Raw genomic sequence first — 25,151 nt, forward strand, 5'->3', positions numbered from 1 at the left:
CGATATGGCATACGCGATGAAGGTGGCACACGGGCAGTGACCAATGGCGAGTCAAATACATACGCTTTGACAGTTCTCAATATGTAAACAAACTGACAAACTACTTAATTTGTTTGCGTTACAAAATTAATAACTTTGAATATTTTTTTTTTGTTGTGAATGATCATAGAAAAAACCGTGTATACAACTTGCATTTAATTATCATTATGAAGCTCGTACTCTATACGAAACTCTCCGCTAGGCGGCTCGTTTCGTCTCCCTCATACTCGCTTCATAATGACATTTAATGATCATTAAATGCTCGTTGCATAATATACTATTATCATTTATGCAAATTAGTGCAATGAACTCATATAGCTTTTCCAGTAAGTTCAGTGAAATAATGGTTTAAGTCCAAAATATTTAATTAAGTTCCTTAATTAATTATTAAGTTAATATTTTTATAATAATATTTGTTCCTTATTAAAAAATAAAGGTTTAGAGTCACTGGGTGTAATAATTTCATAGCATTAAATATTTAAATTTAATAAATTTTATAAACATAATCTAAATTGCAACACTGTTTCAAAATAAAATTACCTACCGTTTGACAGAATTATATTGTAAAAACGTTCACGTTGCCGGTGGTTTTGCAAATGCCTAAAAGTGTGAAGTCATTTTGTAAAAATGAAAACGTTATACAAACTACCTAGTCATTACGAAAATGACTAGGCTTTTGCAAGAATGCCTGCATTTCATACTTGCCTACGACAGATATAATATATTACGATATTATTACGTTAAAACATTCTATTTGGAATTTGGGGAATATGAACTTATTTTTCATTAGCTATAGACCTCATGCATACACCATTTTTTTCACTTTTTTACAGGCTATATTTTTGCTAAGAATGTTTTTTTCGATAAAATACTTACTTTTGAGTTATTTGCGAAAAACCGTCTAAAAACGTGGTTATTTTGTTGAAAAATGAACAAATTCACTCGCAAAAGTATTGACTTAATGAAAAAACTCTATAGAACAAAAGTTGCTTAAAATTAGTCAGTTAATCCATTTCCGGACTTATTTTGGACGTATATTTTTCCACCCCTAACAGGGGTGAAACTCACCCCCAGGGCAAAAGCACACATCGGCACAATATCACTTTTTTTCTTTGACATGTTAGCTATGCGTATGCCAAATTTCATGTCAATCCAAGCGGTTCTTTAAAATTTACAGCAAAAACCGTGAAAGAACGTAGTACTATAGCACATAAACCTCTTTTTAGACATTATAAAAATTATTTTATTTTATGATGCATTCATGTATAAACCACACACACGTCCTACATCAAGAGTAGGCTAACGAGATAAAACTTGTTTATCTCTATCAACAAAAACAAAATAAACGTGTATACAATAATATGCAGATGTGAGTCCTAAGCAAACACACAATCCTGCATTTCCTGTTGCCACATTATGAAGGCGGTGTCTACTGTCTACCACAGAAAATTTAATTAAGGGGCTTTTTAATTTTTCAATGAATCAAGCACAAGAGAGCCACGGGAGAGAAAACAGATTACATATTTGTGTGAGTTAAATATAAAAATGGTTGTTTCGGTAGTCAAGAAAATATTGAATAAAGTTTTTTTTTCTTTTTTTTTATTTATTTGGCTAATGCCTCGACAACTAATGGCCAATGGCATGGTAGGTACGGTGAATTTTTGCAGTTAGGTACCTAGTGTCATATATAGTGTGTGTGTTGAGTAAGTGTCTTGTTACTTTGCAAAGTCGACGTCATTGTCTTTGCAAAGAGACGCTAAAGGCTGATTCACATAATAGCTCAGGTCACGCTCCGCTCACGGTCAGCTCAAGCCACGATCAAAATATTCTCTCGGAGAAATTACGCAGTCAAAAAAAAAGGGACGGAACTTGACCGTCGTGTTTAGCGAGGATAGCATGATTAAGATGCGTATAAGAATAGTTGACCGAACCTTGAGCTGAGCGTGAGCGGACCGTGACCTGAGCTATAATGTGAATCAGCCTTAAGGTAAGCAGCACATTGGGACGCAGGTGACACAGGCGACGCAATGCAGAACAGGTTACACAGGTCAGAAAATATACGTGTCACGCAGTGTGAGCGCATATTTGGAAGCAGTCCTCTCGAAAATTTTGAGGTGTGAATATCAAATATATTATCTGAACATAGAAAGAGAATTTTATAATTTAAATAATGGCGGTATTTCTGGACAGTTCCGAGTCAGAGTCAGACGCTGAATTTGAAGAAACGATTTTATTATTCAACATGTCAAAGAGAAAAAAATCATTTTGGAAAAGCGACTATATGAAAAAGAGAAGTACTCACGGGGAATTTGCACTATCATCCGAATTCTCTGACCCTGCTTATTTAAATTATTTTCGGTTAAGCAGAAAACAAGTTGATGAAGTACATAATTTAATAGAAAACAGTATTTATTCAGATGGTTGTAATGCCCAAAAACCAATAGGAACTAAAGAAAAACTAGCTGTTTTTTTAAGGTATTATTTTTATTAATTTTATGTTTTATTAAAAAATACAAAAATGTCCATTTAAACAGTCATAATTCTATACTCTATAATTTTCCACAAAATTACGAATATTACCGGTATTGGCGGTTTGAGGAGATGTCTCAGTAGACAACCTGGGGGTGAGTGTGGTAGATGAATAATTATTATTGGTGCTTCTAGAGTTGTAAGCACTCGAGCATAAAAAAGAGTTGTTGGTCATAGGAGCTAGAGGATTATTATAATGTTGATTCTCAGTATTCTGACTACTGTGGCTGGAACTTGGTGATGGAAGAGGTGTTGACGAATAAGAGGGCTGCTGAATATGAGTATTAACATATGCACCTGTAAAAACTCTTTGTTCACGATAAGTGTAGTTTTCTTGACTGGGATCCTGCATTTCTAGATATGCAGCTTCCAGCTGCGATATAGCTTGAAACACATCATTTCTTGCACGATGTTGAAATTTAGGAGACATTTTTTTGGTTATTTTGTACATCGACATATAAAAATGATAGAGATCATCATCCAAAGGCTTCTGTACTGCCCTTTCAACTGCTCTTTCTTCGGCCCTTTTTTGACGTTGGATAATTGACTGCTTTATCACTTCCTGTATATCATCATTTTTAGGTTTATTATTTTTAGCTGGTTTGGTTGTGATTGATTGGTCTGCAGTTGCCTTACGTTTGGCATTTTCTTTTTCGTTATTTTTTTGTATAACAATACCAGACGTAGACGGCTCATCAACAATATCATTTTTAACACTCTCGATTTCTTCGGTATCATGTCGAATGTCGCTGGCCACCTCGTCAAAAATTTCACTGTCTGGATCAACTATGGAGTCTTCCTGTTGTAGGTCTTCATCTTCACTATCTTCTTGTAAATTACCTTCACGTGATCTGTTGGACATATATGGAATCAAAAAATTCATCTGTTTTTGAAATTTCCATTTTTTGATGACGACAGCAGCAGCTCCGCTTTTTAGACACTTTTTCTGTCTTCGCAGTGCATCGCGGTGGCAGTTACGAAGCTTAAGCCAAAGTGTCTTCGCCTCATTTCCTGTAACAGAATTTTATTTTTAAATAAATTCAGGCGTAAAGGGGATAAAAGACTTATGCAATATTGCATGATGTGTTGAAAAATAGTAACACAGATGTAACTTTTTTGTAGGTATATTGGTTCTGGAGATAGCTATAGAAGCATAGCGTACAGCTATAGAATGGGGGATCGAACAGTTGCTAAAATAGTAAACGAGATATCTGTTGCAATATGGACCAACATGCAACCACTGTACTTAGCAAAACCGACTACTGAAATGTGGAAAGCGATGTCATTGGATTTTGAGAAGAAATGGCATTTCCCTCATTGCGTGGGAGCTGTCGACGGGAAACATATCGTAATTCAAAAACCACCAAAAACTGGCTCCTCATACTACAATTATAAACAACATTGCTCCATTGTTTTAATGGCTACCGTTGATGCAAATTATAAATTTACTACCATTGATGTTGGGTCAATGGGGAGATTCAGCGATGGTAATATTTTCTCAAGCAGCCCACTTGGGAAAAGAATGATGAGAAAAACTTTGGGTCTTCCACACCCGACTTTATTCAGTACAGCTGAAGTGCATTTACCATACGTTTTTGTGGGCGATGAAGCATTTCCGCTAACAGAAAATTTAATGCGACCTTATCCGAGACGAAGCGTTATTGGTAATGGTAATCTTGAAAATAAAATATTTAACTACAGGCTGTCGCGAGCTCGTCAATGTGTTGAATGTGCCTTTGGAATTCTCGCCTCTCGATTTCGTGTGTTCAGAAAGCCTTTTGAAATAAAAGTTGAAAGTGTTGTGAATGTTACAAAAGCAGCCTGTGTCCTGCACAACTACCTAAGAGGCTGTAAAGAAGCCTGTAACCACGTGGATGGAACCAATACCGAACTCCCTACAAGCCAGCTACTTTCATTACGAAACAATAATATCCGAAGTACATCAAACGCTTTCCTAATAAGGCAAAACTTTACGCAATATTTTAATACAGAAGGGCAAATACCTTGGCAAGAATCAAGCGTTTTACAAGGAAAATTTTAATATTTTATTTACGCAGAAAAATCTTGTAGTGGTCTAAGGGGAAAGGTACAAAATGTCGCCTGTCAAAATATTCAATTTGTTTTAAATGTATTGATTTATTTCGAATCCTGCGAAAACTAATAAGTATTTTTGAAAAATTTAAACGCATATTGAAAGGATACGTTATTACCGAGAGCCGAAAGTCCCTTAGAATAAATTTTATTCTTTCAGCCCTCGGTAATAACGTATTATTTAATAATAAGTTTCTTTTGAATGAAATATTTGCAATGAGAAATCACACTAAATGTTCTCTTTGATTTTCACCTATGTAACCTATTAAAATCAATTAACATTATAGAAGTTTTCAGGGATTTTCGGCCCTCAGTAATAATATAATCTTTCATTCTGCTTTTAAATTTTTCAAAAATATTTATTAGTTTTCTCAGGATTCGAAAAAAATGAATGCATTTAAAACACATTGAACATTTTGACAGACGACATTTTGCGCCTATGCCCTTAAAAATAACGTAGCTATGTACTTACTGTTCTGATATAATTAATATAATTAAAAGTATTTGTTTAACTTACCGCTTTTTAAATTTAGTTTTTTTCCTATATCATTCCATAATTCATCCTTCAATTTTGCTTTTAAATAATTGGGATCGTTGGTATCGTAAAGAATTGTCTGGCTTCTCACCAATTCAATTAATTGTTCATTCATTTCGAATATAACCACACAAAACTTTACTAGAAACAAACAAACTGCTCTGCACGTGGCACAGGAATCTGTGTCCGGACGACTGCGCTGGCAGGTTTTCTTAAACACAGTTCTGTGCTGCACTGCCCTGCGTTTCAATTTGCGCGGCGTAATGTAATTGTACGGAAAACAGAAACCTGTGCTGTCCTACGCTGCGTTACCTGCGTCACCTGCGTCTCAATGTGCGGCGCGCCTAATTGTATCCGAACGTCTGCGGTCCCTCCGGTGAGTACCGATCCCACAAGGACAGAAACTAATTTCATTTATTAATTTATAATAAAATAATAAAAAACGAAAAATTTCTGACCCTGGTGAGATTCGAACTCACGACCATTCGGATGAATAAAGTTGTCAGTCCACGGGTGTGTTATATTTTAACCACTTAGTTTTTGTTTTGGCGTACATTAAGAATTTAAATCTCGGAAATAGCATGGAAAGGGTATACATCCAAAAAGTTTGAAACATAGGAAGGATTACGACAAGGAGACCCACTATCAACAACTGCATTCAATCTAACATTAGAAGGAATAATCAAGAAAAGCAGAATAAACATGCAAGAAACGATATTTAAAAACGGCCACCAATGCATAGCATTTGCAGATGATCCGACGCTATTAGCAACAAGCAAAAAAGAACTACAAAAGTTAATTAAAAACATAATAACAGAAGCCAAAAAATTGGGACTTAAAATAAACGAAGAAAAGACAAAGTATATGATAATGGGAGAGATCCAAAAAGAAAAAGAAAATAACATCATAGTACAAATAGATAGAGAAAAAACATACTCGTTCAAAAGAGCCAAAGATATTAATTACCTGGGAGCCAAAATAGATGAAAATGGTCATGAGGAAGAGGAGATCAAGGCAAGAATAGCTAAAGGAAATAAAAAGTATGGAGCATTACGCAATGCGTAATTTATATGACTGTTAACGGACCTACAGTAACATACCCATGCGAAACATGGGGGCTGAAAAAGTCAGAAACAGACCTTTCTGAAAGATGGGAGAGAAAAATGCAAAGAGCTTTCTTTCTTCTCATTGTTTGATTTGCGTGTATAGAATAAATTGCTATGTAGAAATGCTATCAATGAGTGTCCCCGTTTAGGATTTTGTCCTCTTCAGGGTTTGTAGTGAATGTAAAAAGTGGCTGCAAAAGCAAACAGTCCGAAAAACACACTGGGGCATGTGTCGTGTCCTGGTGTTTCTGGTGTTCCTGGGTTATGCCGGACGGTGGTGTCCAGAAGGCTAGAAAGACAACAGAGAAGAAAGTTTGATGGAGTTGTTGTTGGTTCCATAGACATTTACGTGTACTGTCCGTGCTTTGCTCTCGACCAGTCTCCCTAGAAACCCTTGTACAACGACAGGCGAACCTGCGTCCCTCGTCGGCGGTCAGGAGGTGGTTTTTGAGCGCAGCGTGGACAGTGAGCGTTCGAGTGATGAAAATAGTTGCGGCTATTTTCTTGGGACGAACAGGTATAATTGTGCAATGAAGTTGGGAAACCGCAAAAAACCAACTTCTCCCTGTTCGGAATGCAAAGAGCAATATATGGAGGTGTGAAAATAGAAGGTCAGTGGAGAAGAAGGACCAATAAAGAATTTGAAGAATTATATAAAGAGCCAACGATCACGACGACGATCAAAGCACAGAGAATACGATATTTGGGGCACATCGAGAGAATGGGAAGTAAAAGAATGCCAAAAATGGTACTCTCACGAAGACCAATACAAAAGAGAAGAAAAGGTAGGCCAAGAAAAAGTTGGAAGGACAGTGTGTACGAGGACCTGAAGAAAAGTAACATTGAGAAATGGAAAGAACTAGTTGGACAGAAGGAGATGGAGGGAGGTGGCGAAGGAGTGTATGTATAAAAAGACTGAAGTGTAATTAAATAAAATTTATAAGACTAAAATAAAGTGTACTTAATCAGAAATGTAAACATTTTAGCCCTAGGCCTACAAGGCCTGTTGAGCTTAATAAATAAATAAATAAATAAATCTCGGAAATTTGTTTTAAACAGGCCCGACAAAAAAAAAGAAAAAAAATGCAAATTCCAATATTTTAATAAACTTCATAGTCCAGTAGTCAGAGAGTTGACTTCTAAAAATCATACATACGCACAAGCTGAATTTTGCTGAGAATGTCAATTTTGGTACCAAAAAACGATGCAGAAAAGTTTGCCACTCCTACCCCGGGCTTCCCCCTAAAAATCAAACTCTTAGGGAGGGAGGGGAGACGGAAAACATCGTTTTACCAAGAATCTGTATGACATAGAAAAAATGTTTATTAAAGTAGATCCCAAACCCTTTTGTTCGTGCGTCATTAATTTTGACGTCATATAGGATTTTAAGAATGTAGTGAATCATTACATGACATTTTAGTTAAATCTGACAGTTGCCAGAATATTTATATTTCCTACATCAACATCAATATTTATACAAATATTTGCCAGAATAATTAATATTTATCTAAAATAGTTTAATGTAAAATTAAATAAATATAATATCAAATTTCACTATACAATGCCCGAATATACCAATGACAAAATATTATATTTACGTCGCTGAAAAATATTAACCTATAAATTACAATTGTCACAAGTCGTTTCAACCCATTAACCGCCAAGCAAAGAAATACTGCAATAATACACGGTTCTTAGACATTACTACGGTTGCCTAAATCGACTAACCAATGAACATTAAGGGTGAGATTACGTCACGAGAGTTTACTGTCATTTGAATCGTAATATGATTTTTTTCGAATCCTGAGAAAACCAAGTATTTTAGAAAAAATTAAACGCAGGATGCAAGATTACATTATTACCCAGAGCGGAAAGCCCCTTAGAATAAACAAGCAGATTCTATTGAATGAAATGTTTGAAATTAAATATCACACTTCTCTTTTATTTTCAGCCCTGTAACTTATTAAAATAAACATTATAGACGTTTTCAGGGACTTTCAGCCCTCGGTAATAATGTAGTCTTTCATTCTGAGTTTAAATTTTTTTAAAATATTTATTAGTTTTCTCAGGATTCGAAAAAAATAAATACAATTAAAACACATTGAGAATTTTGACATGCGTCAAAATTTTGCATTAACTCAATGTAAAATTCTGAACTGTTGAATTCCAGCTTCTCTAATAATTATTGTACATCAAAAGACATTAGAAACTATTTGTAGAGGATTGAAATCTGTATTGGAAATAACTGTTAAAATTGGTCTACGTAATTAAACATATTCCAAAATTTTGTAAAAATGTAATACATTTTAGTTTTCAGCCCAAACTTAGGCCACACACAATGCAATAATGTTCACATTTTTGAACTGTCAATATTTTTATTTTATCATCTATTGTCTAAAAACAATACAGTTGATAAGATACCCTCAGTTGCGGAGAAAGGATTAATAATAAAGATTTTTTTATTCAGTCAATGGTGTGAGCACTATCAGTTAAATAGTAACGTGTGGCCTTACTTTTACACGCATACCTATTGAGGCAAATGTATCATATTTTTCAAAATTTTGGAATGCATTTAAATCGTAGAACAATTTTAACTTTTGATTTTAATACAGATTTTAATTCTCTACAAGTATTCTCTCATGACTTTTGATGTAAAATAATTAGGAAAGCAGGAATTCAACAATTCAGAATTTTACATTGAGTTTCCTATGGCCCTTTTTACGATTCACCACCCGGTATAAGATAAAATGTGTACTATTTGTCTAATTATTTCATAATAACACAAATAATACACATATATACACAATAACACAGGTTCAATGATCGAAAATAATTTAAAAATATGGGAATGTAAACTCTTGTGACGTAAAGTCAAAAATATAAGTCTCCCCACCACCGTCGGACAAGACAACCGTAATAAAGTCTAATAACCGTGGCAATAATATGTAATATATTTGATTAACTATGGTTTGTTTTTTAACCAAGAGGAGTGATTCAAATTTACTGCGCTGTATTGCTTGTTTGTAATTGGTCCAACCACAGGCCAGTTTACTCCACTGTTATAAAATTTTGACACTAATGACATTTATCAAATTTTGACACTAGTGACATTTCATAGGTTAATTAAGTTATATCGGCGATTTTTGTGTTTTCTGTGTTATTCCTTTAATTTTTAGATTGTTAGTCTACTTTTCTATAAAAAAGCAGTTGTTTTTGGAACTCTTTAGCGACGTATTAATTTAATATAATATTTATGGACTACTGTTGAGGGCCGACTAGATCAACCAAAAAAGAAGATGTAGGTATTTGGTTATTATTCTAGTGACTTTCTTGGGTGTGAATCTGTCTTTTTAGTTTACTCCTCCTGGTTAAAAAATAAACTAGTTTGTTTTTTAACCAAGAGGAGTAATTCAAATTTACCGCTCCGTAATGTTTGTTTCTAATTGGTCCAACCGCAGGCAAGTTTACTCCACTGTTATTAAATTTTGTCACTAATGACATTTATGAAATTTTGGCACTTCTGTCATTTTATAGGTTAATTAAGTATATCGGCGATTTTTGTGTTTTCTGCATTATTCCTTTAATTTTTAGATTTTGTTTACTTTTATATAAAAACAGTTGTTTTTAGAACTCTTTAGCGATGTGTTAGTATAATTTAATATGTATGGATTATCATCGAAAGCTGATATGATCAACGAAAAAAAAGATAAATTTGGGGAGTTTTCTAGTAACTTTCTTGGGTGTGAATCTGTCTTTTTAGCTTACTCCTCTTGGTTAAAAAATCAACTAGAGTAAAATAAATTGAAACAATCGTAAAAAAATTGTTTACACTTTGATAATGGCAGGTGTCACAACAACAAAATGGTTCGTTTTCGAACCTTTGGCGGGACTGAGCTATAAAAATTGAAATACACAATTTTATTTTTTGTGAAAAGTCTCAATACATTTAGAGTGTAAATGGACCTGGCATTTTTTACAAACAAAAATAGTATGGTTAGAACATTGCCTACACCTTCTTCAGCTTCTTTGTCAAAAACGAAGTCGAATGACCCTCTATCTTTTTTAGAAATTATTTAGGTGTTTCCAGTTTACACTTTTCAATTCTGTAACTCTAACTATGCCAGTTGTATAAATTCGACAAATCGACATATTGTCTACAATACTACACAACCTGCCTTATGTAGCCCCCCCCCCTCAGCCCTAGATTATAACAAAACTGAATACCAGAATACCCGTCTTTCTAAAGGTACGTACCCACTATGTTCGTAATATTGGACCACCAAGGCGGAGCGCGCACTGTTGCACGGTCCAGGAACGCCAACCATCCACTATGTTCACAAACCTCTTGCGCTCCGCGCTCCCTGCAACTGCTCCCATCGAGACGGCATCCGCTCCTCTACATATAAACCGCCACCTATTGGACCGTTGAGGCGGAGCACACACTGTTGCACGGTCCGAGAGCGCCAACCATCCACTATGTTCACGAACCTCTTATGCTCCGCGCTCCCTGCAACTGCTCCAATCGATAGGGTATGCGCCCCCTTACATATAAACCGCCACAGATTGGAGCGCCGAGGCAGAATGCACACAATTGCGCTATGTGGAGCAGTTGCAGGAGCTCAGAGCGCAAGCATAGTGGATACGTGCTTTTACACATAAAAATATCCCAACAAATTACTGCCTGTGCGTCATCTTGAAATTCCTGATCAGACAGGATTATAAGTTGACTTCCGCCAATGGTTCTTTATCGAACCATTATTTTGAAACACGAGATTTAATGACTCAGAATTTTTTATTTATTTTTATAACAATTAATGTACACACAGGTTAAAAAGATCATGTTTTAATTTATTTGACCACAAAAGTGTTATGCGAATAAAATTACTACAGTAAAAATAAAGTTGTGTCAAAGGATTGAAAATGTCGGACATTTAGAAAATATTTTTGTAATGAAAACATGAGTTTGGAAATTAAACAAAATTAAATTTTTAGTTACACTTATATTTTCTGGTTGCTTAAAAAATACAAAAATTAAAAAAAATAACGAATTATCAAAAAAAAATTCTACAAAAAAATGGTGCGTTTTCGCACATTTGGCGCTAAATGGGTTAATATGCAAATACCTGTCAAGGAATACACAATTTTTTAGGTTTCATGTATAATAATCACAGAGGTACGTTTTTTCCTGTCACTTCCAACTGTAATGCGTTACGAGAGAATTCGATAATCTGTGACGCACTGAAAAAAGGGTTTGGGACGATCTATAGCACTTTTTGTGTAGAATGTAGAATGAACCCTTCTCTCAGAAATAACGACCGGTGAATTTGAATGTTAGTTACACGCGCGAAATCAATAAAATGTCTATCAACTCGACGGCAAAAATTCGATATCTTTTGATCAGAGTATCCTTTCGATAAACATCAAAATGCGTTTTAAAGATAAAAAGTGCAGTTTTCGAATTTATGCATTTTGCCGCAAGTGAAGTCTGTTTTAGTCCATGTGGTGAGACCGCTCCCGTCTGAAAAAATTTCTGATTCAATTTCTTTGTGGATTTCTATTCAAAAATGTCCCCTTTAAACAAATCGGAAGGATGCCGGGCGGAATTTTTTGGCAGAAATTGTTTAAACAATTTTTTTAAACAAATACTCTGGATCATATATTTATAGGTTTTTTGGGTTATTTTAAACAAGAAAGGTATCTTGTAATTTTTCTTAAAAATGGATAGTTTTCGAGTTATAGACGATTTAAAATCTGAAAAATACGAAAATATTTTTGGAGGCTTAAAAACTCATATTTAAATTATTATTTTTGAGGTTGCCAGATACTTAAATTGAAGATTAAATATTCAGCTTCAAGATTCTGAAGAGTGATCGCGTCTAACCTTAATTTGTACCGTTGTTTTTTAATTGTTAAATATGCAAGTTTATCCGATTTTTTTGCCGGTGCGGCGAGCTCTATTTCAAAAATATCCTATTTTCCTCCGAAAAATATTTTTTCTAGATTCTTAGGAATATTCTAAATAAAATAAGTTTCTTGACATTTTTTTCAAAAGTTAATAGTTTTAAAGTTATAAGCGATTTAAAATCCGAAAAATGCCAAAAAACGCATTTTTGGATTTTAAATCGCTTATAACTTTAAAACTATTAACTTTTGAGAAAAATGTCAAGAAACTTATTTTATTTAGAATATCCCAAAGAATCTAGAAAAAATATTTTTCGGAGCAAAATAGATTTTTGAAAGAGAGCTTCGCTCTCTTTCAGAAGCTCGCAGAAAAATCGGATAAACACGCATATTTAACAATTAAAAAACAACGGTATAAATTAAGGTGAGACGCGATCACTCTTCAGGATCTTGAAGCGGAATGTTTAATCTTCAATGTAAGTATCTGGAAACCTCAAAAATACTAATTTAAATACGAGTTTTTAGGCATCGAAAATGCGTATTTTCGCATTTTTCAGATTTTAAATCGCTTATAACTCGAAAAATATCAATTTTTGAGAAAATTTACAAGATACCTACCTTTCTTGTTTAGAATGACCCACAAAACTTAAAAATATATGTTCCGGAGCAAAAAAAAACGTGATCCTTTGTATTTGTTTCAAAAAATTGTTTAAACAATTTCTGCCCAAAAATTCCGCCCGGCACCCTTCAGATATGTTTAAAGGGGACATTTTTGAAGAGGGATCCACAAAGAAACCGAATCAGAAATTTTTCCAGACGGGAGCGGTCTCACCACATGGACTATTTCTATAAAACTGTTAAATAAATAAACGTTACGAGATTTTTGCCATTTTTTAAGATTCTCATGAGATCAATAAAATTTATTAGATACTTCCACTGACGGGTTACTATTCGCTCCGTGCGTGACCATGGTAGGGATACACGAAACTATGCCAGCATCCGTAGCGGCGAAATATGACAATTTTGGCGAATTTTTGTAATTTCAGTGTCATTATGTTCGTTCCTGGACCCTGTCTGTGACTTTTAGTCCACGACAACGCATGCGCACTTTAATTCCAGATTATATTTATTTAATTTATTATCGTTTATTGATAAATAAACCAGTATATTAATAATAAATAATATTAATAGTAAATATATCTTGTATATTTATCTATCAACGGTATTCCATATTTATATTATTTTAACCCTCTTCTTGGCAATGTAACAAATTTGTAACATTTTCATTTTAGGTCCTAGGTGAGTTCTAGGTAACTTAGGTATATTTTGTACTAATAATATGAAACTATCCCTAAATGGCGATAGTTGGCTTATATTTTTATTATTACCAATTTCTGATCATTTCTAATTGATGCCATCTGTCATCTGTTATATTTGACAATAATATTGTCGTTTTCTGTGCTACTTCGATTGATAACTTATTTTGTTTTTCGGTAGATGGCTCTAGTTCATCCGTGACATTTCGTTCTTTACAATTCGGAAAGGCCCGAAGTATGATACCTGGAGAAATCGGAGAGAAGAGAATATGGGACTACTGATGAGGAGGAAAAACCTCCGAAACCGGTATAGACTCTTCCTGCACTCTCCGATTTAACCAGAGTATTGTGCAGCTGCTGCATTTTCGTGTTGCAAAGAAATTGAAAATGTTTATACATTTTAATAGAATAAGTATTGATAAAGATGTAACAAAGCTTGTAAATGATACAAAGATAAAGACAAATGCCTAAGACTACGTATTTATAAAAATTAAAGTATATTGCAGTGCAGGGACAAAGTCCAAACAAACACTTGCACTAAAGGAGAGGCTACAGAGATATGGCTAGAACTTCTGGAAGCATTCGAGACTGAACACGCAAATGGCGAATATTTGGTAAATGATACGAATAAAGTAAGGAGCTTATGAAAATGGCTTTTATCCTGGCTCATTTTTTGACAAGTTTGCTTGCTCATCGCTTCAGTGGGCATACATTTAGTCAAGAGCAAATAAAAACTGGCATGGAATATGTAGAAACTTCACTTCACATCCAGAAGCATTGCCAATTATTATTAATTACCAGGCAAAGTGCGTACCCTTTAAACCATATATTTTCTAAACATCTAATGTAAAACCATTGGCATGGTGGCGTTCTATGGTCATCCAACAAAAAAACTCTTTAGTCAATTCCAAACAATGTAACCGGCTAGGCAATGTCAAAGCAACTAAGTTGGTTTCAATTTTTAAAGAGGTTAATTCTATAAGTGATCACGTGGCTGATAAAATTGATGACTTAGATTACAAGATTACTAGGAGACTGAAACAATTTGAGAAATTTATTAACTCTTGTATGCAAAATGTTTTGAAGTTTTCCAACTTTTGTTGTGTTCCCATTACTAATAAATAAATAATATATTTGTTACAAAGTCTGTAAATAAATATGTATAAGATTTTTTTTCATATTTATATTATTCACAAAAAAAATGAAAAAAACCGCTTGTTTAAATTAAGTGTATTAAACATGTTTTAAACTGTTTTAAACCTAAACAAATAAAACAAAATGTTTAAAACAAAACAACCCTGCCTGGCAGCCAACCTGTTAACAAGACAATTGGGACTGTGATCAGCTAACCAAGTATAACAATATTAACAACACATAAAAATAAGGAAATAGCAAAGCTATAAAACATACCTGTTGAGTTTCATCAGCTATAGTAGCAGGAGATGTCTTAATAATTTTTAGTTGTTGTCCACTCATTGCAGAAGTCATTATACCACTGAAAGTTTTTCCTGAGACTCCTGACAATGGCATCATTTTTATCATTTGTGGTTGACCTATTTTAATCAAGAAAAGCACTTTAATAGTTTACAGAAATGCGAATTTTTACTGTTTTAAAATATGTATAAGGTACATTCCATGTCAAATCACTCAGGCAAAAAATTTTGGATCTCCGATTTGTCTGAAAATTGGTATATAGCCTCTGTGGGACGTAAAAATAAGATATTTAAGGTCAAAAAATCTTCTTCTTCTTTTTTTCTCAAAATGTGATTTTATGCGATTTTACAGTGATTTGGTGTTTATTTAAACAAATTTGCATTTTCTGTCATAAAGTATCAATGAAAAACATAATATTTTAATAGAAAGGACTCAAAAATGTCATTATATGGCATTATAACAAGTTATTTTGAATCAAAACAAGTTTTTGATCAAATTTTATGGTGTAAAAAACGTTAAAATACCGTTTTTTACATTTTCCTCCATTCCCAAAATACATCATCATAGATTTGGCTGAAAATTTGCCCACAGATATCCAAAAGATAGAACTTTAAGTGGTTAGAAGGATTTGAATTATATTACAATACCAAAAAAGTTACATGCATCAGACTCAAAAGTATATATTAGTCCAGTCGGGATAGCATTTGACCTTGAATGCCGAGCTGCCCAAAATTTTATTTTTCTGATCTTTAAGGGAGTCAATAGTAGCCTAAATTTAAAATCACGAATGAATTCCTCCGTTACGTTAGCCGCCATCTTGAGTTTAAAGGAGAACCTGTTTGGCTTAATATCTCCGCCATTTTTAACTTTTCGACAAAAATGGTAGGAACTGAAATTGTTCCAAATAAATCGTATTTACAATTATTACAATTTCTTTTTAACAATTTTTGTCGTGAGGTCGATATTTTCGAGTTAATTTTACTTACAGTAGATGCCTATATTTTTGACTATAATATTGCATGTAACTTTTTTGGTATTGTAATATAATTCAAATCCTTCTCACCACTTAAATTCTATGTTTTGTCTATCTGTGGGCAAATTTTCAGAAAAATCGATTATGATGTATTTTGGGAATGGAGAAAAATGTAAAAAACGGTATTTTAACGTTTTATACACTATAAAATTTGATCAAAAGCTTGTTTTGAATCAAAGTAACTTGTTATAATGCCATATAATGACATTTTTGAGTCCTTTCTATTAAAATATTATGTTTTTCATTGATACTTTACGATAGAAAATGCAAATTTGTATAAATAAACACCAAATCACTGTAAAATCGCGTAAAATAACATTTTGAGAAAAAAAGAAGAAGAAGAATTTTTGACCTTAAATATCTTATTTGTACGTCCCGCAGAAGCTATATACCAATTTTCAGACAAATCGGAGGTCCAAAATTTTTTTTGCTCCAAAATTGAGTGATTTGAAATGGAATGACCCATAATTATTTGTGTATCACATAGGTACACACAACCAAACTTATATGGAATCACCATGTATTTCAAAGAAATATTTATTTCTTTTGAAAAAACTTGTTATTGTTGCGAAGAATAAAGGTTTTTATTGAAAATAAACAAATCAATAAGACAATCAGATAGTACAGCTCAGTACAGTATAGGTTATTTACTTGAGTTACAAATTGAACGAAAATACATAAACTAACTTTTGCGTCCTAAACGGGGGGGGGGGGGGGTTTACAACCCCCAAACCCCCCTGGTTACGCCTATGCTCATGTGGACAACTTACATGGGAATTATTGGTCTTGTGGAGCAAGTAATGTTCTCAGAGGGACATAGCTGCAGAGCTAGGTGTAACACAGGGCGTTCTGTCCAAAACCTATGCTAGGTAACAGGAACTAGGAAAGCTCAAAAATAAGGCAAGGGAAAGTTGCCAAAAAGTAATAACGGCTCGTCACGATCGTTTAATTGTCCAATCAGCTGAAAGACACCCAACCATTTCTCACCTGCAGCTCCAAAGGTAGCTTTTGGAAGCTACAGGTGCAACTGTTTCAGTTGAAACGATAAGAAGAGTTAGTGCCAAGAAATATACAGCAGGAGACAGTTATGGGTTCCTGAGTTATCCAGGCAGCACAAGATTGATTGCCTAAATTGGTGTCTTCACCACCAAAACTGGAACATTATGAATTGACAAAATGTGCTATTTTCAGAAAAAGTCAGGATTTGGGTAAAATCAGATGACCCATGAAATCATGTACTTAGAGGTCAAGGAAGACAAGCAAGAACGAAAACTGTCAATCTGTTCACAAATATACAAGAGGAAGTGTAATGTTCTGGAGAGGAATTGTGATCTGTAATAAAACTCCTTTAATTTTCATCCAATCAACTTGAACTGCTCACAGGTATGTTGATAACCTGTAGTTAGGCTCTGGAGAGGTGCAACAGGAGAAAATTTAATTTTTATGTATGATAATGGACCTCCACATACCATAGAGTGACTAGAGACATTGAAGCAGAAGGTATCCCTTGTTTGGAGTGACCTGCTTGCTCACCGAGCTTAACCCTACAGAGTATTTGTGGGATATGCTTAAAAGAAAAATTAGAGCTCGCCGGGATAATTCACAAAACACTGCACAGCTAGTACAAGCTGCTCTTGAAGAATGGAGCAACCTACCACAACAAAATGTTGATAATTTGATTAGGAGCGTCCCCACCCAAACTGAAGCTTGCATAAAGACTAGAGGTGATAACAATGACTATAAAAAAAACAAAAAAAAAAATAAATAAAAACAATTTAAACATTATTCATTTTACATTGAAATAAAAGAAGAATAGATAAAGATTTAGCCATCAACAATTTCAACAGAAATATTTTTGAATACCTGAATCTGATGAATAAATAAATATTAGTACAACTCTGGATTTGTACAGTAAAACCTCGATATAACGTACTAATTGGGGGAATGGAATGTCAGTTAAACCCGAAAGTCCGTTATATAAAAATAGGTTTAAAATCGATCAAAATTTTTTTTTATCAAGTTTTGTTTGCAACTTTTGTCTTTTCTACTTCGTCTTAAAACTTTCTGCAATGTATGTACTCGTTTGGTTGCCAAAATTATTCACTGATCCATGGGTTGAGTAAGCGATAATTTTTTTGACAAAAACATACAATTTAAAGTTGCTGTCTTCTTGTATAATATTTTCAGGGGGATTAGCAGGAACATTGTCTAAAGTCAATAAACATTTCACCTCTTTCGGCAGTGTTTTCAATTTCTTCACTTGAAATTTTCTCACTGCAGGTACAAATTCTTTAAAAAACAAATTTTTGAAAATATCTGTGGTGAACCATCAGGGCCTATTTTACCACTAGGCCCATGAGGCCCCTGCCTCGGGCCCGCATTTTAATGGGGCCCGAAAAGATCACTAAAAGAATATTTTTGTTGAAAAAACAAAATAAATTTTCAAAATTATTTCATTTTACGAACAGAAAATTATAAATGATAACAAATTAGGTTAGAGTTATATTCATAAATCATAAACCTTTCTTATCATAAAACTGCAATAACAGTAGGTAGATTGCCTTGTCGTATGAATAACAACAGGCGAAATTTCGACACCACTCTGAAGGATTAAAAAGAGGTAGGATTAACAAAGGTATTGTCACGTATTGTCATAATAAGTATTTATTCAAAATGCACTTTTAAATTTAATGTTTAGTTTGATATTTGATGCCATTTTCTGCAAAAATAAGTTATTGCTTGCTTGTATTAGTTTTCAGTCCTGTGCTTTTTTAAGTTAGTTCAACAAATCTATTGATTAACCATTAGTCGTTTTATTAAAACTCTTTAAACACTTATTTTTCTAACTAAGTAATCGTTTCGTTACTATCATGAGTTACAAACATTTAAGTGGCAGTGAAAAACGAAAAAAGCACAAATTAAGAGAACAGGAACCAGAAACGGTAAGTACAAAAAGATGCAATACACAAAGATGCAATACATCATATTTTACACCTCAAAACAGTGCACAAAAATGAAGTTCGTCTTCATATCCTGTTCTTTTTCTTCTTCTACGGCACTACAGCCCAAATTAAGCTTTGGTCTCCTTTATTTCTTGTCTCCAACCTTGTTTATCTGCTACTCTTCTCCATACAGGGACTCCTAAAAATGCTTGTGCATCGCTGCTTACTGTGTCTTCCCAGCGCTTTCTTGGCTTTCCAACCAGTCTCTTTCCCTGTATCCTAGCGTTCATTGCTCTTTTTGGTAGCCTATCCTCTCCCATTCTTATCACATGTCCGGCCCATTGCAATCTTTGTATTCTAATGAAGTCTGACAGTGGGTGTTTCCTTATAAAGTTGATAAAGCTCGTTGTTGTATCGAATTCTGAAGATTCCGTTTTCCCTCACAAGTCCTAGTATTCTCCTCAGTACTTTCCTTTCGAATGTGTCGAGTTTGTTTTTGGATGTTTTTTTCAGGACCCATGCTTCACTTCCATAGCATGCTATTGGTCGAATTAAGGTTTTATATATTCTCATCTTTGTATTTCTTTTACATTTTTTTACATGTAATTTTTTTACATTTGATCGGGTTTTTTGTCCGTTATATCCGAAGTCTGTTAAATAGAGGTCCGTTCTATCGAGGTTTTACTGTACTAATTTTAGATCTTTAATCTTTCTAAAAATGTTCATCAAATCTAACCTTCACTGAATCTGTTGAAATTCAAATCTTCAATTAACGACGTTCTACACCTTCGGCAAAGAATTAAATATTTGCATGAAATTTTAGCATGTTATAGTTTACTTCAAAAAACTAAGACTTGATTTTTAAAAAATTGTTTTACCGTGCCATTTAATTATTATTAAGGGTCAAAGTTAAGTTTTAACATGGGCTCTTATGGGAATTCTTAAAAAGTTAATAACTTTTGACCCAAATTTACGATTTTGAATTATTTGTGCTTAAATTAAAGGTTTTCTTGTAAGGAATAACATATTAAAAAATGAGGATTGTTTACCGTACCATTTATTTTTAATTTATTTATTATTATTAATTCCGTAATTTATTATAATTTATTTTTTATAAAGTATTCAATACTGAAACATATGATTTGAGTATTCTGCTATAAATGCATTGTTACCAACTTTCGCTTACATATAAGTTTCCCCCCTTTCCTCTGAGAGGCATACCTGCAACGAAGGTATAGAACGTCGTTAAGGTCATGGTAGCCCTAGAGATCTGCTGATTTTGTTGATTGATAAATTTCAGTTTCTTGATATTCACACTTGAACAGAATTGGAATGGAAGAAACTCTTCTACTCTCAGTTTATTGGTTTATACCCTGTTTGAAAATTTTTGATAGTATGTACAGTTTTTATGACACATCATTTGTGCTATCATGCATTTCAAAAACAAGAATCATAAAAGACTATTAACAATTTTAAGTTGCTTTTGGTTGATGACAGAAAGTGATATTAAGTATAGTGAATTAGAATTTTATTTGAAATTGTTAGATGACCCATTTAAGACTTCCACTGAACATTTCTCTTCTTGATGATACTGAACAGTATCATCAAATTAGTAATCTATTTATCACTGTAATTTGAGTATTTAATATACTTACATAAAGATAAAAACCAAATGATCAGGATCAGAGGACTTACTTAGCTACTGAGCTGGTTACCAGTAGCTAGCTCAAGTATTCAATGTAGCCAGATATGGCTTGAGTGGTGAGATAAGACAGATGCTGAACGTTTCACCCAAAAACTATAAGAACCAAAATAAGAAGACAATTTGGCAAATTTGATTCTGCAAATGAAGACCTATGCTCTTATGCCATTTACATTGGCTTATGTTGCCACCTTAATAATAATTTTTACAGCACTTATCCCGAAAGAGCAATTTCTTGGAATATCTAATATAACTTTATTAGATTGACTACATAAACTGCATTTAAAATTTATCATTATTCCACATCAAGGAAAAAGCATGCAAAATTTCGAATATTTACCATTCGTCCCCTGTATCACCCAGTTCGTTGTATTTGTTTGCTGTGTCATTTTCACAATCTTCGAAAATCAACGAAATCAAATAGTCTTTAAAAAGTTTACAAACCGCACCGAAATTTCTAAATATACCTAACAAACTAACAGCACAAAGTTCTGATTAGTCAAAATGGCGACGGAATAATACCATATTTCAAAAGCTCGATACGGCAAATCCGTTGGACCGAAATTTAATTTTATTTGTTCCTATAATCCACTGATTATTGTACTTTTAAATGTTTCAGAAATTTAAATGATTAATATAAGTTATGCACTTCCAAAGCTTCACAAAGTTCGGCTGTTTCGTGCAAATACATTCTGAAATCAGCTTGGCGGCGGTACAAAGCCTTTGCTTTCATTGGTTAAATTTATTCACGTGGTATACGCTGGCACAAGTTGGGAGAATTGCCACTAGGGCAGCCAGATATTTATGTTTGGCGCCATATGATTCTAATAGCTTCCTCTACTTAGAACTAGATGACACTACGGAGCGACGGAACAGAAAATTGGTGTTTAGGCAATTTCTGCTATAAAATAATATAAAATAAAGGTATATTTATCTCAAACGTTGATTTCGATTATATCTTCCTAATATACATATTTATGTATCTTCGTATTCACATATTATCATGAATTTATCATCTCTACGATATCTTCTTATTTTTCTCCATATTCCCAGCTTTTTTCAATTTCAAAAATAGTCTCCTATATAGTTGCCAGTATATTTTACATACATTAGATTTACTTGTCGGTACGTGGTCAGGGCCGTAACTACCGGGGCAGTGCCCCGGGACCCACGTTTGGCTGGCCTTGGATAGACTGTAACGAGGTCAAATAATATTTTTAAGTAGGTACTTTCAAGTACAAGTATTTTAATAAGCACTTCTTCTTTACGTGCCATCTTCGCGACGTAGGTTGGCAATCATCATGGCTATTCTGATCTTAGATGCTGCTGCTCTGAATAGTTCGGTTGATGTGCATCCGTACCATTAATAAGTACACGGCATATATTAATTCTAACAACTTCAGTGATCGATTTTAACCTGTTTCACCTGCACCATCATAAAAAATTTTGTCTCAAAATCTCTACATGAAGTTACCTCATTTTCTTTGCTTTCAAACCACAAAGCAGCTCCGTCTTTTAGATGGCTTCTTATAATTTACTTGCAGTCTAAGTTCTGTATATATTGGAATTTGTTTTTAAGATGTTAGTGAAAGATATTGGAAGTCGTTTTCTAATATATCTCTCATTAGAGCTGTATACAATTACTTCCCGACGGTCTCCTCCTTTTTGACATTTTCCTATCTCCTTCAATTTTTCTTCCAGTTTTTTCAAATAGAATTTGAACGTATTCTCGAATTTTTCTTCCACCTTTTCAATTTTCTTTATCTTCTCAGCAATCTGGTTTACCTCTTCCTCCATTTTCTCTAAATAAACCTTCATATCTTCATATTTGTCCAACTCATAACGAACAGTATCGTTCCATGGGAGGCAATGAAGTCCTCATACCAATCTGAAAGATGTTCTTCGAAAGTGACTCTAAAACCTTTCAATCCAACACGCTGGGCTGGAAGATTTGATGAAGTCAATGCATTGAAACACAGATTTTGCTATGTTTTGAAGTGCCTTTCAAGTCTAGTTCTGACAAGTAACAAAAGAAATGAAAGAGACGAAACGGCACAACTGAAAAAGAAACTATAGAAACATTTGTTTCGTTACAAGTTTTTTTTTAACGGCTTTGGCTTAACCAATTAGCTAGCAGCGTTTCCCAACAGGTGGGTCGAGAGTAGTCGAGAGTAGTGGGTCGCGGGCGTATTTCAGGTGTACAGTAGCTAAGTAGCATACAGAGACCATATTCCTTATATATTTTTTTTTATGATCATGGCTGAGGGATGTGTCGCGAATATGAAAAAACGTCAGAAGGTGGGTCGACAGACAAAAAAGGTTGGGAAACACTGAGCTAGACTATTTGTTTTTTTTTTTTGTATCGTATTACAATAACAATTTTTAATTTAGTTATCTAAGCCTACTTATAATCTAAATTACTAGTTACTAGTTGTGCAGAATAAAATCCTTGAAATTCTCAACATAGTCTCGAAAACAATGCAATCAGAATCTTTGGACCTTTTAACAACTTACAGTTTACTTGAAGAGAGCCTCTTCAGAGCGAACTAATTGTAATGAGAGAACAATAATTTGAAACCTTCTTTGAAGAGGCTTCAAATATTGTCAACATTGGGGAGTACCAGTAAGTAGGGTTCGCTCCAAAAAGAATGCAGAAGTAGCAGAAGACGAAAAACATTTCGATGAACTGTGCGAAGATGAAAGAGTTCAAGATGATAAGTCATGCCTTAGAGAAGGTAACCGTGTTTTACTCAATGATTGACACATTACGCCATCAGCTAGACACTCTCTTTCAAGGAATAGTAATTTCAATACGTACCGAATTGTTCAACCTGATTTTAATATTGAATGCAAACGAACAAGACCTTCAAATCGAAGCCATCAACTTCGTAAAACGTTTTCCAGATGATTCCAGATCTCCCCCTTCCGCCGGGGGGTAAACCCCCCGAGACTCGATCGCGGTAGGGCGCCACCAGATCACGTTTGCCCCGGGGCCTCCAACATCGTACTTACGGCTCTGTACGTGGTCGCTACTAACTGCTAAAGGCTGTATGACACTATGCATTTTCTTGTATCATTTCTAATATCGTTTCTGATATCGTTTCTTGTATATATTTTATTGTATCATTTCTTGTACGTACATTTTTGTGCCCTGTATGACACTAAGTTCTTGTATCGAAAATTGTATGAAATTCGGCACGTTTAGTCGAAATTTTGTTTGTCACCCTGTGTCACGTTCACGTTTTGGTACACTGCATCTACAGCTACATCTGATTTTAAAGATTTTATAAAATTTATAAACATTTTAATGTTAACCAGAATTTTACGTTGACGGTTTGAGGTTGATTATTTGTGTTTTTATTTTGTTTTGATATTTGTGCTAAAATATTTGCCTTAGAATTATCTTCAGTTTGATCCAAATTAGGAACTATTGTATTTTCGTCTATTAAAAAATTATGCACCATGAAACCTAAATTTATAGTTTGAACTTTACTAGGAGCTAAATATATGGTTATTAGTAGAACAGTAGTCCATACCATGATACTATAAATAACACTTACTTGATACTATAAATAACTTTATTTATAGTATCATGGTCCATACCAAACGGTATATTAAGTATCAATAAAAGATTTATAAATAATACCTACAAAAACACAAATAAATTCATCAATACATTACCTCATTTTCATTTCAGCCGCCGTTATGAGTAAGTAATTATGACATTTTAGATGTTTTACCAGCAGGTTTTACGTTTTTGCTCTTTGCGCAGAAATTGGCGCAGTTCTTGTACAAGAATCTGTGTCTGACTCAAATTCTTGTATCGTTTCTTGTATCTGTGTATGACACTATGCATTTTTTGACATATCAGAAACGATATTAGAAATGATACAAGAAAATGTATAGTGTCACACAGCCTTAAGGCTGTATGACACTATGCATTTTCTTGTATCATTTCTAATATCGTTTCTGATATCGTTTCTTGTATACATTTTCTTGTATCATTTCTTGTACGTACATTTGTGCCCTGTATGACACTATGCAAGTTCTTGTATCCATGATACTATAAATAACATTCTTTATTTATAGTATCATGCTTGTATCGAAAATTGTATGAAATTCGGCACGTGATTGGTCGATATTTTGTTTGTCACCCCGTTCCACGTTATGGTAGTACTGCATCTACATCTACAGCTGATTTTAAGGATTTTATAAAATTTATAAACTTTTAATTAACATTTTAATGTTAGAATTTTACGTTGACTGTTTGAGGTTGATTATTTGTGTTTTTATATTGTTTTGGTATTTGTGCTAAAATATTTGCATTAGAATTATCTTCAGTTTGATCCAAATTAGGAGCTATTGATTTTGTAAAAAAATATGCACCATGAAACCTAAATTTATAGTTTGAACTTTACTAGGAGCTAAATATATGGTTATTAGTAGAACAGTAGTCCATGCCAAACGGTATATTAAGTATCAATATAAGATTTATAAATAATACCTACAAAAACACAAATAAA

General features: G+C 33.7%; 3 protein-coding genes across 5 annotated transcripts in view; 1 reads left to right on the forward strand and 2 right to left on the reverse strand.

The window, feature by feature from the left end:
* Positions 1-25,151, reverse strand: part of LOC114332274 (transcription factor Dp-1) — a 487,697-nt gene that overhangs the window by 59,261 nt on the left and 403,285 nt on the right. The window contains exons 1-2 of one of the 3 annotated variants that reach the window (XM_028282048.2): positions 20,969-21,354; positions 14,928-15,070 (exon numbers count right to left, since the gene is read on the reverse strand). In XM_028282048.2, the coding sequence (XP_028137849.1) occupies positions 14,928-15,070; positions 20,969-21,017 (192 nt within the window). In that variant the 5' untranslated portion in view covers positions 21,018-21,354. Of the gene's footprint in view, positions 1-14,927; positions 15,071-20,581; positions 20,853-20,968; positions 21,355-25,151 lie in introns of those variants that run through there. The other 2 variants (XM_028282047.2, XM_050648210.1) reach the window with 2 other exon arrangements.
* On the forward strand, positions 2,125-5,171 carry LOC126883026 (uncharacterized). The gene is made up of 2 exons (XM_050648211.1): positions 2,125-2,514; positions 3,691-5,171. Exons 1-2 carry the CDS (start codon positions 2,210-2,212, stop codon positions 4,607-4,609), a joined length of 1,224 nt encoding a protein of 407 aa, XP_050504168.1. The 5' UTR covers positions 2,125-2,209; the 3' UTR covers positions 4,610-5,171.
* LOC126883028 (uncharacterized) lies at positions 2,536-5,526 on the reverse strand. Its single transcript, XM_050648213.1, has 2 exons — positions 5,177-5,526; positions 2,536-3,579 (listed from the first exon to the last, which is right to left on the reverse strand). Exons 1-2 carry the CDS (start codon positions 5,307-5,309, stop codon positions 2,582-2,584), a joined length of 1,131 nt encoding a protein of 376 aa, XP_050504170.1. The 5' UTR covers positions 5,310-5,526; the 3' UTR covers positions 2,536-2,581.

This window comes from Diabrotica virgifera, chromosome 4, assembly GCF_917563875.1.
Source record: "Diabrotica virgifera virgifera chromosome 4, PGI_DIABVI_V3a".
NCBI lineage: Eukaryota > Metazoa > Arthropoda > Insecta > Coleoptera > Chrysomelidae > Diabrotica > Diabrotica virgifera.